Raw genomic sequence first — 13307 nt, forward strand, 5'->3', positions numbered from 1 at the left:
TTTACTGAAATTCGTATATCTCGGTTTTATTCCACATTTATTAGATATGAAATATAAAGAAAACTATTTGAATTGCGCAAAAAGTTTTACAGGTTTACTTAAGTACACCAAAATTTAAATATCCTAAAGTTCATTGTTATCCAAACTGAGTAGAAATTACGCCTCAACTAGATCCATGAGCGTCAAAAATCCTTTAAAAATAAACCCCGCTGCACTGGCAAAATATGTTTTGCACAGGTGAATGACTTTTTTAGTGCGCTTCCGCGACTTCCGGTCAAGAGCGTTTTCATTTGCGCCAACTTGCCAACCTGCACACCACCTGGCCGTTGGCCAGTGCCGTTGGTCATAGAAAAATGTTTGTTTGGCTGTGTGTGACGTCTCCTGGTATGCCATAAATCTGGAGCTAAAACACCAGCCAACCAGTGCTTCCAGTGCTTCCAGTGCTGCCAGTGCTGCCAGGTTGTCTTTTTTTCAGTCAGATTTATCCTGTTTCCAAGCGGTACGTAAGCTTTCAGTCAAACTGGACAAAATGACCCAATTCAAATATTTACCAGCTCTGAGTCCATGCTAGCTATTTTTCCTGTAGCAGTAGGCGCTGGTCGAGTCTCCCAAATGGAGAAATACTTGTACATACCGCAGAGAAATATTTACGGCTATGTCGGAACCAAGGAAACAGCAACAAATACCAGACAATAAATGACTCTTGGCTAAAATGCCGCCAATTGCATTGGCAAGCAACAAAGCCAACCAGCCCGTGTGTGCTGGCAACCGAATACGAGAAACATACTACAAATTCCAGCAACAACAACAACGAGAAGACGAAGACCAGGAGGGTTGACATGTGTGCGACACTTGCAGCAGAAGACAAAGAACGGTTGAGAGTTCGGCTAATGTTCCAGTTGCTTTGGTTTCTGTGCTAAAACGTTTTGTCTAGCTAATAATCTTGTAATAATCTAGACAATTCTCTCTGTCTCTTCAGAGGCACAGCCCTCCGGAACACTCTTTATAGGTCATATCATATTACAGCCCCATTTCATATATACATATATGTAAATGTGTGCATGGATCATCGACATAGTAACATAGCATATGCCTTGCTGATATTTACAGGTGTGCAAAAGATAAGCATTCAAATAAGAACAGAGCTGTGCATAAATTTTATATGGTAAACGGATGGAATATACTCTATATGTACAATATATACATATGTGTGATGTGTAAACTAAATTTATGTGAATAAGTGAAAAAGTTTATACATATACTATTGGAAATTACCTAAATCAGGGCTAATAAACAAAGTGAACGGCGAGAATATTAAACGAATACAGCACGGAAAACAAAAAAATAATAATAATATATATTAAGTACAAGTTAAAAAGAAATAAATAAAATTCAATTGCTTAAATTATGTTCTATTGCAAGCTGAGCAAATTTAAAGAAAGACCTCTCTGATCCATCTGCATTATGTTGCTTTGATCAATTAAATATATCTATATATATATACATATATATAACAACAATTTCAATCCGAAGTAAAAGAGCGCACAATATGTGGATTAAATTATGCCTTTTCTTTGCAATCTGTGGCATTTGTTGGCTGGCCGAAGGTAAGCAAATTAAAAGCTGATTGAGCTACATATATCCTAGAAAGTTTTACTGTCAAAACTCGTTGACATTTTCACTAGTTGTTGTGGGTGCGTTACTCTTGATTTCTTGACGTCTGTCTGATTATGAAAACAAACAAAATAATTAGTCGAATGTAAACTGAAGAGTAAAAAGTAACAAACTGAAAAATAGTAAAATTCCAAAACTAAATGGCGGCGTGCAGGCTCTGTATAAATGAGAGAAAAGCTTTACAAGAAAAAGACAAAGTAAAATGTTAATGTAAAATGTAAAGACTTCAAAACACGTCAACATTGTTCTGGTCCAACGATTTATGACGAATAAAAGTATTTACGTGACTTACGAATAGGCAAATCGTAGCCAGAGCTATTCAGGGAGGGGGTCTTATGCAAATGGCGTTTTCCTTTTCTGGAACGCCGCTCGAAGTGGAGTAGGTAATTCCTAAAGATATTTACGTACTGCTCCAGTTTTCAGTGGCTTTAATTTCGGTTCATTACATTGTCATACATCACTGATTACGCAGATATACTATGTATGTCAGATCTCTAGAAATTGTATTCGGAACTTTAATGGCATGGCTGTCACAGTTCTTTACCGGTTCGACGGCTTGACCTGGGCCACAAGAATTGATTGCGACATATTTTGTATACTTATGTTGTTTAACCGTACAGAGAGCAATCAGAGATTGCCGTTGCTGCTGGCAATTGTAGCCCCGAAAAGCTGCAACCACAAAGCCCATTGAAAACCAAAAGTCAGTTTTCAAATATTCGTCGAGCGAAACACATTTCATTTTTCATGATGGAAATCATCAAGCTGAACGAAAATGTTTCAAAAAAAACCAAAACAAAAACCGATTGCATACAACTACGTTGAACAAATTTGTTGCTTGAACTTTGTTTTTTTATTATTATTATTATTATTTATTTTTAAGTTGATTTTATTTATTTTTTTCTTTAACTTTGAAAGTTTTACCTGCCCAGCTAACCGAGTGTGTTTCTTTCACTAGCAGCAAAGCCTGCCCCTCTCTTTCAATCAACTTCTCTCTCATTCTTTCTATCGTTCTCTCCCTCATAATATTTCATATGGGAGGCTTCTCGCACACTTGCCTAAAATTTGTTTATTTTATTCATATTTTTCAGTCACTTTCATTTGTTAGTTTATTTTAACCATCTCTGCGAAAACAAACAAAACATATGAAGTTTATGTAATGCTTACTCATGTGTTGTTTTTAGTCTCTACTTAATATCATCCAACTACTTTCGCGGATTTACGCTTCAGATATTTGAACTTTATGTTTTTGTGGTGACTCCCAATTAGTTTTGCTATAACACTAATTAAGGCAGTTATGCAATTTTCGCGAGGCACTTGTTAAAAATAAAATTAGTAAGAACGTCTTAGTCTGGTGCAGTTTGGTTAATATTAAAATAAATATTTAAAAAAAATAATAATAAATTTGATGTTTTAATTCATTCAAGAATGTAACTCACCTATTTTAATTTTCATTAAGAATCATTTATACACCTATTCATTTTGAAGCACTTATTTAAAATGCCGTACAAAGTTAGCTTCTAGCTATGAGACTTCAAGAATATCAATCTTTCAAGAACCATAATACTCTTATCAAGTAGAGCAACTTCTTATGTATGAAGAACATGCCTTGAGAAAATGTTTTCTAATAGTATAACGATTTACGTACATTCAGACTTTCGATTGGGGAAAGTATGACTAGTCGGAGTATCCATATTACGAAAGTTTTACCTTAATATTTACATTCTTGCATTGTTTTTCCGTCGATTCGTTCAAAATTCCATGACAAATTTGTAGATCGCAATAATAAGAGCACACGTATTTTCATAAATGCGAGATCTATAAACTTGACTTTCCTTTTTGTTAGGAAAGTGAATTGAATTGCTAAACGTGACTTTTCAGCATATCTGAAAACTGTGAAGACCGATTTTGCAAATTTAATTTCAGCTAACAATTAAATGGATTGTCAAAACATTTAACTGCCAAAGAAAGTCTACTGATGATATTATCATATGTATCTGCATTGCACAATGTCATAACAATTAACCTACAATAAAGATCTTGGAACGAAGACGGCACGAGACTAAAAAAACATGCTAGAAGATTTCACCACATCTCAGTCAGTTTTTATGTTTTATGTACATTTGTACGTATGCATGTTCGCACAGTGACTCAGAAAGGTTTTTTTTAATATTCATGCATGTCTATGCATTACTGTTTATCGCGTATACCTATAGAAATGATAACACATATGTACCTGTGTAAGTCTTCCGTATAGCCAATGTTTGAAACCATCATATTGATGGTATGCGTATACTTTTTTGACTCACTGTATATCATCCGACAGCACTTAGATGTGTCCACGGCTATGCTACAAAGAGAAATTCTCGCCAGGGTCACCTGGTGAACCCTAGCATTTTGCTCTTGAAACCAGTGCCCAGAACCGTTCGTTTTTGTTCGAAAGAACAATACATACATATGTATGTATGTATGTAGGCTTTACTAAGCAACTCGTCTTAAGGCAAGGGGTGTCCAAGACATAACCGGAACACATTTTAGGAAGCCACTTTGCAGCCCAGCTATTTATATTTTAATTAATTTTTGTACTTTAGTCATTATGAAGAAGTGTTATGCCATCCTCTTACATACGTACATATATATGTATGTTTGAAAATAGTAGTTTTGTAAGAATGAATTGTAATACCATCTATGTACAAATGGAAACATATAAATGGAAGCATTTGTATGTATTTAACTGATGCAATTAGGGTGTGCTAAGCATAATTAAGGTAGCACGTGTATACATGCACAGCTCTTAATGGTCATAAGCTTTAGTTATCAGTAATAGCTTGTTATATTATATGACGTTTATTAATTTTCAATAATAATTTAAGGTATGTACATATTTAAAGTACTTAGCCAAATACTAAATCTTCGTCACATATGTATCTATATATGTATCTGTACAACTGATTTACATACATGAATATGTACATAGTGCATAGTGCATGCTGATAAACACGTTAATGCACAACGAATGCCAATTCACAGTTAACAGTTATTTTTTGCATCCATTTTTGCGTTTCCCTAGCGGCACTGCCAAAATGCTAGAGAAGCAATTCGTATAATTTATTAAATATCAATATAAGAATACACAGTTAAACACAATTAAATGCTTGGGCCTATCCGGAAAGACAATGACGAAGTAATTTAATCCTCAATGCTATGATTCATATGTACAATGGCGCTGTGTGGGCAAGACCAAAGCACATTCACACATACTTATGTATATACATGCATGCACATATACACACGTTGACGGGCAGCTTGTGATCTCCAACACAAAGTTGAGTTTGGCAGACAGCCGCCGCATCCCAATTGCAGCGAACCGTTCGCCAAAGAGTGAGAGATAAACGGAAGCTTAGTAGAGCGCATCGAGAGTACGAACAAACATGTCCGCCGCTGGACAGTGTTACACTGTTACAATTTACTTAAAGCTCACTAATTGCTTGCTAACAGGAAATAGAGTAAAGCTGAAAAGGGAAAGAGTTAGCGAGAGAGAGGGAGACAGTGTGTGTGAGAGAAAGGGAGAGAGAGAGAGAGAGAGAGAGTGGTATGGGATTTGCACATTTTCACTTTATTTATGTATTTATTTTTTCATTTTCATTCCAGTTGCAAACGCAGCGATACTTGACTCCAGATGCTATTTAGAGGGCGGTGGGTCGGCTGAGAGCTTCCTGGCTACCGAAGATCTTCCAGTGGGGTCCATCATTGGCAAACTGCGTATTAACGGCGACCCCAATGCGGACACCGGCGACATTAATCTGTCGCTAAGGGAGAAGAATGCGCCCGTACAGATTGTGGCAGGGACGAAAGATCTAGTCCTATCGGTAGAGCTAGATAAAGAAGGTCTTCGCGGACCATCGTCAATCTATGTGAATGTCATTTGCATAAGAAGACGCTCGACGGATCCGGTAAGTTCTGTTAATAATATATAATATGTGTAATATAATATATGTATGTGTATTTTCCATAAGTCTAGTTTGGGCTTAACTTATAGCTAGAGTCTTGATAATTTAAATCTGTACACGTGTATACCACGAGGAGGTCTAAGCAGTTTTAAGAGAGTTGAGATTTAAAGAGTTTTCGCTGTAATGCAGTCATGTTTAATATTTTAGATTCGTAAGAGGGATGATACTAGTCTGCCCCACAGTGCACTTTGGACGATTTGTCAATTTTTGCGGCATAAAATCTAAAAATACAGCTAGAAGCCTAATCTATTTTTTATATTACTAATATTTTTCTTAAATTTCGGAATTTTTCTCTTAAATTGTGATACGCCCCTTTCGCCCCCCTATTTAACTATACGGAAATTCCAGGATTTTTTTTTTTTAATGTCTACATACATATATAGAGAAAACAAGTCTTTGCAAAAACTTGGACACTTCTGGGTTAATTGAGAACTCACACAATATTGCTAGAGGTTATTCGGCTGAGGTTGTTATTGTTCCGAATATCAAGAAGATTGTAGTTGGTGAACTCAGAGGACATCTTAAGTGCATATATTTTACATACACTTCTATTATTATTATTATACCCTGAACCCATTGAAAATGGGAAATCAGGGTATAATGGTTTTGTTAAAAGTATGTAACAGGCAGAAGGAGGCGTGGCAGACCCCACAAAGTATATATATTCTTGATCAGCACGACGAGCTGAGTCGATTTGGCCCTGTCCGTCTGTCTGTCCGTCCGTCCGTCCGTATGTATGAACGCGTCGATTTCAGAAGATATAAGAGCTAGAGACTTCAACTTTTTTTTAAAATGTCCGTATATATCACGCGCAGATCGAGTTTATCACTAAAAAACGATAACTCGTTCCGATACTTTTTTATCGATAAAAAACCTTATCGAAGATCAGTTTAAAAATTATATCTCCTACATCTTTCAAGCTAGAGTCTCCAAATTTAAAATGTATAGTAAGATGAATTTTATACAATTTCGGTTTTTGTTAAAATTTACCCCCCACACCTAAATCCACCCCCTCACCCTCATCTTTGTAAAAGTCGTATATCAAATACTAGAGACTTGAGCTTCGGTATACACATACATTTTAACATTATGATTACGTTCTGAAAGTTTCATTACGATCGTACGTCTAGAAATTAAATTATTCAACAAATAAGTTCTCATAATATCGCCAACACTGCAGCGCAACCCAAGCGCAATTGGCTGTATATGTATGTGTATGTATGTATGTATGTGAGTGTGTGTGTGCGAGTGTGTTTGTTTGTATGCGTGTGTGTGTGTGAGTGTGCGTGTGTGTGTGCTAACTATTATTGAAATATCAGTTGCTTGTAGGGTTCGGGGGATCTCGTAGTCGAGCAGTCTCGACTAGAGCTTTCTTTCTTGTTCATATTGGTTTTATTATTTTAAATGAAATTAATAATTTGAGCACTTGCAATAGCAGAAAATTTGTTGTACCAAAGCTTCAACAGATCACCTGACTTTAAGAAAGAATCGACCCCCGCTATAAACAAAAATTTCTTAATATTTCACCAACTTTTTTCGACTTTATGGCACCTGAAACGGAAAATCTCCCATATTGTAGTGGAGAACTTTTACTCTTACTTTTTGTCTTTAAATGGCAATAGTTTTCAATCGAGCCTAGTGACCAATTTTATTAACCCTAACATGGAGTTCAATTACGTTATTCCCCGAATGCTCTTGGAGTCAAACTCTTAGACGCATACAGCACCTGCAGCAATTTCATTCCTCCATTCATGCGATGCACTCCACCAATACGGTAATGGGCAACCAATTAACCTAAATCGACACTGGCTCCACTTATTTCCTATGGAAGTGGACTTTGACGTTGGCTGTGCGTGCCGTTGTATTGAGGGGCGTAATCTCGAAGTACAAGCGACGTAGTTAAATGAAATTGGGTAAACACAATTCGGAATGTTCACACTCGCATTTGGCCCATTCAGCCCCATTGGGAGGGAACTTACAGAAGTTGCGGCTATTTCTTGTACTCTATAAACAATTGAAAACTTTTCAGACAACGACGCCAATTTCAATTTTAGAATCAACATAACAGAAACCAACTTAAACTTGTACTTCCATTGGGATAAAGAGGACGACGATGAGGACGAGGCCTGTGGTTTACTGTGGGCCTAGGCAGTGGCCATAAATTAGCCATTAGTACTTCCGTAGTTTCTTTGGGGTTGCTTTGTGAGCCCTCTAAACATGCAAATATATGCAGTGTTTTTGAAAGGGTGAGACGTGTTGAGGAGCAGTGGAGGGCATAGTGCTTAGCACGTATTCCTAAGCTGTTGGCGCTTTGAACTCACTTTTGGGGTCAGTGACCAGGACTTGCCTATTGTTGGTTTGCTCGGCAGTCCGCCGCAGGTTTCAAAAGGTGTTTATCTTTAAACTCCTCAATCAATGTGGAGCCTTTGTTCTTTATTGTTGCAGAGCTTCGTCATTCCCGTCAATGTCCGCGTCACGGACGTCAACGATAATGCACCACAATGGATTGGCACTCCCTATACGCTGACCCTCTCGGAGGTGACGGTGCCAGGTACACGTATACTTCAAGGCGCCCGCGCCGAGGATGCCGATCAGCCGGGGCCCTTCTCCACGGTTGAGTATCAGGTACTTCCCGGTCCCTATGCGGAGCTGGTTCAATTTCTAAATCCTCTTGAGGGCACGTTGGTGCTAAAGAAGGCGCTCGATTACGAGCAACTCCAAAACTTCACGGTGAAATTGCGAGCCCAGGACCAGGGCACACCCCCACGGCATTCGGATACGCTTCTACGCGTCGTCATAACGGATGCAGATGATCAAAATCCCAAGTTTCTACGTGAATCCTACAGTGCTGAGCTACCCGCAGATGGTCGGGCTGGCGAGCTGCGTGTGCGGCCAGAACCCTTAAAAGCCGTTGATCAGGATGAGGGCATCTGTGCGCCCATCCAATACACCATTGTGCAATCGCAGGATGCAAAGTATTTCCGCGTGCATCCACATAATGGAGTGATTACACAACTAGCGCCCATCGGCTACGCAGACCTTACGCATGGCGCCACGCTGGTGGTAAAGGCTACGCAGATAGATAATCCCGATCGATACGCTCTGACCACAGTGCAACTAACCCGGCCGGGCACCCACAGTGATCTCAGCTCACTCGCGTTTGTTCAGAAGCGCTTTGTGATGCGAATACGCGAGGACACGGCTGTGGGCAATCGCATCCTGGCCCTTCCCACCAACAAGCCTGGCAAGCACCTGAAGTACACTATTCCAGATCCCATCAATTCGCAGTTCTTCAGCATTGGCTCACTAGGGGAATTGGTGCTAGCCAAACCGCTGGACTACGAAAAGATGACCAAACACGAATTCCAGGTCATAGCTAGCGATGGCCTAACCAACAGCACAACGGCCGAGGTCACACTGGAGGTGATCGATGTCAACGACTGGGAGCCACGCTTCCGGGAGACACACTACGAGTTTGTGGTCCCCAAGAGCGTAAGTTAGAGGAGTGTGATGCAATTCATATGAATATTACTGAATAGTTTCAATCCGATTCCAGCAGGCACTGCAATCACGGGCTGACTCTTTTGAGGGTGTGCTAATTGGAAAGGTGGAGGCGGCGGATGGAGACCGTAACGACAAGCTGGAGCTGTCGTTGCGCGGCCAACATGCGGGTCTCTTCGAAATCGATGCAACAGGAAACATCTACATGCGCCCGGAGCAGCTACAAAGTCTGAACGAGTCCACAGTCCACCTGATTGCTATTGCCACGGACTCGGGTGTACCGCCACGTAGCACCTCTGTCCCAGTCAGCGTTACAATGGAGGGACTAACCCTCGCCCAGTCCGGCTGGAACAACAACATGCTGGGCATGTTTGGCATGATTGTTGGTCTGTTCCTGTTGATCATCATGGCGCTCAGCTGTTATATTGTGCGTTCCAAGAGGCAACGGAAGAGCAGTCCCGGCGGCCTCAGCCTCGGACGCAATCGTGTGCACAGCCAAGCGCACAGCAGCGTGTCCTCTGCCAACCTGGTGACACATGAAAAACTGGCCGGCAACGGCAATGGAGCCACTGTCACCAGTGGTGGTGTCTCCGTTTTGCATATGAAACATCCCAGCAGCAACATCACCATGGCAAATCCAATTAACAATGGAATGCATCATGTAGGAAATGGCGCTAGCAGCAGCATGGTGCTCAGCAGTGCCAGCAATTTGTTGGAGCGAGAGCGTGAAAGGGAGCGCGAGCGACAGCGGGAAAGCTATGCGGCAACGGTGCGCAGTAAGCATTGTCCGATTTAATCCCCACTATCCCAATCAGCCCAAAACATTCACTATAAGTAGTCTTCTTACCAGGCATCGTATCGCGCGCCTCTGCCAACGGGCAGCTCTACGAGGAAGACGAGATCGAGCACGACTCCCTCTCGCAGCAGGGCCAACAGCAGCACCAGACGACGCCGGAGAACAACAATCGCAAAACGGTGGCCGCTGTGACAGGAGGCATCACGACGATCACCACGACAGTGAATGGGGCTGTGAATGGAGGTGCAGCTGCTTCCAATCTGATGACCGCGTCGGATACGATGGGCTCATCCGAAAACAATTTGACAGTCTATTTCTAGTTGAGTACAAGTTGAGCTGGAGACGATTTCACCCTGTAAATATTGCATGCCTTAATATAAACTATAATAGGTCTAAGTCTAAGTCGCGTTTAGATATAATGCCTAATCATTGTAAATGTAGTAGACCAAATATAGCATTGTAAACATCCAGCACTTGTAGTTTAAGCAAGCGAATTCCATGGTACAATTTTGCTATCCACTTTTTATGATACTTTTTAACGACAAGCTTAAGAATAAACTCTATCGAACTAATTGGATGGTAAAAGAATTAATTGACTAGGACTGGTATTAAGATGACGTGAAACTTAATATGGTTTATATACTGATTTTAGACACTGATTTTTAGAATCGATTGCTTTTATTTCGTTTGGTCTTAAATTCTAGTTCATTTCAGCATAATGTGTACAGCTTTGGCATGCATTTTTGAAGGTAACGCAACAAAAGTAAAACCATTTGACTTATTGACTAAAATTAAGATACATAAAAAGGACTTTTGATTGCACCAAATACAAAATAGGAAAGCAAACTTATTTGGGAAAAATAAATTACATAAATTTTGTAAATGACAGTTAGATGAAAAATATCGTTTTGATTCTAGGTTCTAGCTGCCATTGCGCGTCTTTTTACGCTTAAGTAGATTGAAATCTCCATATTTTATGTGATTGTCGGTCAGGAATGGCACATAGAAGGCGCGCAGCACCTTGTGTGATTTTTCCGGTATGAGGAATGGCAAGGTTTTCATGATAGACCAGTCCTTCGTTCGCCTCGAATAGCTCGGCTCAAGTGTTGTGTATTTGCCCTCATCAAAGTCCAAGAGGAAGTGGCACTGATCGTAGTCAAAGTACATATGCTCGTTCTCCAAGTTCTGGTCATTGAAATAAGGATGCACCACCTGAGTGGCATTGGCGCCTTCCGTGTAATAAGCGGGCAACATGCCGCGGAACTCCGACTTCAGAAAACGCAATCGAAAATTGTGTGCCGGGAAAAAGAAGCTGCCTGGATAGCGATACCAGTCCTTGCCAATGCATACGTTATAGATTTCATCTGGACGATACTGTGGCGAATTCTTAAACTGATTGAGCTCAAGCATTAGATCCATTGGCGCATGATAATTCCGATAAAGAGCAAATACTCGCGAGAGGCCCAATACTGTGCTGGCCACCATCACGATAATTGCAATGAACATGCTGTGGTCTAAGTAGTGAATGCCCGACTTAATCTTAAACACCAGCGTCTTGATACGGAAGAAGATGCGCTGATAAACGTCTACAGTGATGGCGCCGCAGAGGGAGATCAGTGGGTAAACCGGAAACAGGAAACGCTCCTCCTTGTGAGGCTGCGCCATGAAAACCACCAGCCAGAGATAAAGAGGCGCCAGAGATATGTAGCGCGGAAAGTTGAGCGTCGACTTAAACTTGGCAGGCACAATTAAATAATCCATGAACAACATAATCGGTGATTGGAGTGCCAATAGCTGAAAATGCGGAATATGCCATGAAGAATCTAATATAACTTTAAATTTAGCCCTGTGACTCACCCAAATAATATTGAAGTTGAGGAAACCATTGAGGATGTAGTAGCTGAGGGGCTCGGTGCCAAAGATGTTCGGTCCATGGCTAGTGAACACATTATACCAGACGATGTTTAGCGGCGCAAAGGTCAGTTTGCCAAAGTATTTCGTATCGATGGCAATCATGGGAAGTGCGATTGTTAGGCCAGAGATCAATGTCCACTGTACAAAGGTGCGCCAATCCCGCTGCCGAAACAGCAATTCCAGCACTAATGGAACTCCAATTAGCGCGGCAAAGGGCCAGCCGAGTAGTGCTGAGATTGCGGTAAAGAATATGGCTAGGCTATAACGCTGCTGCCACCAGGCAGCTAGGGCAGAACAACCAAAGTACATAGAAAACGATGATGGCAACAGTGCAGTACTGGACACAAACATGCCCACACTGAACAACTGGAAGATCAGCCAGAGACGACCAACGTGTATGCCAAACTCCTGACAAATAGATCTGCAAAGCAAGTAATGGATAACTGAAATCAATCTCTACAAGATGATAACTCACTTGTACATAAAGCGCTCCATGAGCGCACAGCCAAATCCCAGCATACAGCGAACCATATAGAAAATCAATATAGGACTTGGATTGAACAGCTTCTGATAGATCCAACCTGGAACGCCTTGCAGAAGCAGATATGTATAGGAACGCAAACCGAACTGTGGGCTATATTCCCAGGTCTGCAGACCATGGCCGTTGATTATGTAGTGTAGCGGCTCCCAGTAATTGAAAGTCTCATCACAGTCGGAAATGTACGCCCAAATGGCGCTGCAGAGACGCGCGCTCACAAATGTTTTGAAGGCCGTATGAACACTGGGCATAATCGGATTGGGGCTGGACTGTGTCTTATCGGTTGCGTTTGGCGCGGTCGCAGAGTTTTTACTGTCAAAAATAAGGAGTTCTTAGTTGTTATTGTCATTTTGCTATTATGGTATATTTAAGTACTTCTTCTTCTTCTCCTTTTTGTTGCCGGCTACGGCGACGCCGGCAGCATCTTTGTTGCCATTAAGACGTTTCGGTGGCTTTTTGGTAAGTATCTGGTTGTCCGCCTTGTTGGCATTATAGCGCGCCCTTGCTGCCGGAGGTGCCATATTTAATTATCCCCTTTTCCAACTGCTTTTTCCCACACAATTACCCCGAGCAGAAAGCCAGCGTGTAAAATGACAACAGCTGACAATGTCTAAACGAAGCGAGTTGGCAAGCTCTTTTTAAGTAATCAAATAAAATGCAATTACTAACCAGAGAACACAGAGAACTCTGGTTAGTGATGCAATGCAACAAATAAATTATTAATATCATATAGCTATCATACGTATGGTATATGGTATAAAATATTGAATATTGAACATAAATATAACCACACATGTTAATATGAAATAAGAATTCGATTCATTTGTTTACTATGACGTCATGAATTTTGGCTGAACGTTTCTTTGCACAACCCTGT

The 13307-nt window shown here is 40.8% G+C and overlaps 2 protein-coding genes and 1 long non-coding RNA gene across 8 annotated transcripts in view; 1 reads left to right on the forward strand and 2 right to left on the reverse strand.

Annotated features, from left to right (window-relative positions):
- The window catches only part of LOC149092446 (uncharacterized), a 136773-nt gene that overhangs the window by 70409 nt on the left and 53057 nt on the right, over positions 1–13307 (reverse strand). The gene's annotated exons all lie outside the window — the stretch shown is intronic.
- Cad96Cb (protocadherin Fat 4-like Cad96Ca) lies at positions 802–10550 on the forward strand. 6 transcript variants are annotated; one of them, XM_089258773.1, is made up of 5 exons: positions 802–1607; positions 5323–5624; positions 8127–9173; positions 9238–9958; positions 10021–10550. In XM_089258773.1, the coding sequence occupies exons 1-5, from the start codon at positions 1550–1552 to the stop codon at positions 10296–10298; spliced, it is 2406 nt and encodes an 801-aa protein (XP_089114899.1). In that variant the 5' UTR covers positions 802–1549; the 3' UTR covers positions 10299–10550. The 6 variants fall into 6 exon arrangements, with proteins under 6 accessions (XP_089114899.1, XP_030244484.1, XP_089114890.1 ...); XM_030388624.2 differs by having other exon boundaries at positions 10033–10550; XM_089258764.1 differs by lacking the exon at positions 802–1607 and having other exon boundaries at positions 5049–5624.
- On the reverse strand, positions 10627–13049 carry Alg9 (alpha-1,2-mannosyltransferase Alg9). The gene is made up of 4 exons (XM_030388626.2): positions 12806–13049; positions 12368–12742; positions 11836–12313; positions 10627–11772 (listed from the first exon to the last, which is right to left on the reverse strand). Exons 1-4 carry the CDS (start codon positions 12949–12951, stop codon positions 10900–10902), a joined length of 1872 nt encoding a protein of 623 aa, XP_030244486.1. The 5' UTR covers positions 12952–13049; the 3' UTR covers positions 10627–10899.

Source organism: Drosophila navojoa, chromosome 2, assembly GCF_054131105.1.
Source record: "Drosophila navojoa isolate 15081-1374.11 chromosome 2, UAZ_NAV_1.0, whole genome shotgun sequence".
In the NCBI taxonomy this organism is placed as follows: Eukaryota; Metazoa; Arthropoda; class Insecta; order Diptera; family Drosophilidae; genus Drosophila; species Drosophila navojoa.

Bases quoted from the DNA above. Each gene is read 5' to 3' on its own strand.
- Cad96Cb (XM_089258764.1), top strand. From the start codon at position 5,103: ATGTCCGCCGCTGGACAGTGTTACACTGTTACAATTTACTTAAAGCTC. The intron at 5,625-8,126 runs GTAAGTTCTGTT...TTATTGTTGCAG, and splicing joins GAAGACGCTCGACGGATCCG to AGCTTCGTCATTCCCGTCAA. The intron at 9,174-9,237 runs GTAAGTTAGAGG...ATCCGATTCCAG, and splicing joins AGTTTGTGGTCCCCAAGAGC to CAGGCACTGCAATCACGGGC.
- Alg9 (XM_030388626.2), bottom strand. From the start codon at position 12,951: ATGGCACCTCCGGCAGCAAGGGCGCGCTATAATGCCAACAAGGCGGAC. The intron at 12,743-12,805 runs GTACTTAAATAT...TATTTTTGACAG, and splicing joins AAAAAGGAGAAGAAGAAGAA to TAAAAACTCTGCGACCGCGC. The intron at 12,314-12,367 runs GTGAGTTATCAT...CTTGCTTTGCAG, and splicing joins ATGGAGCGCTTTATGTACAA to ATCTATTTGTCAGGAGTTTG.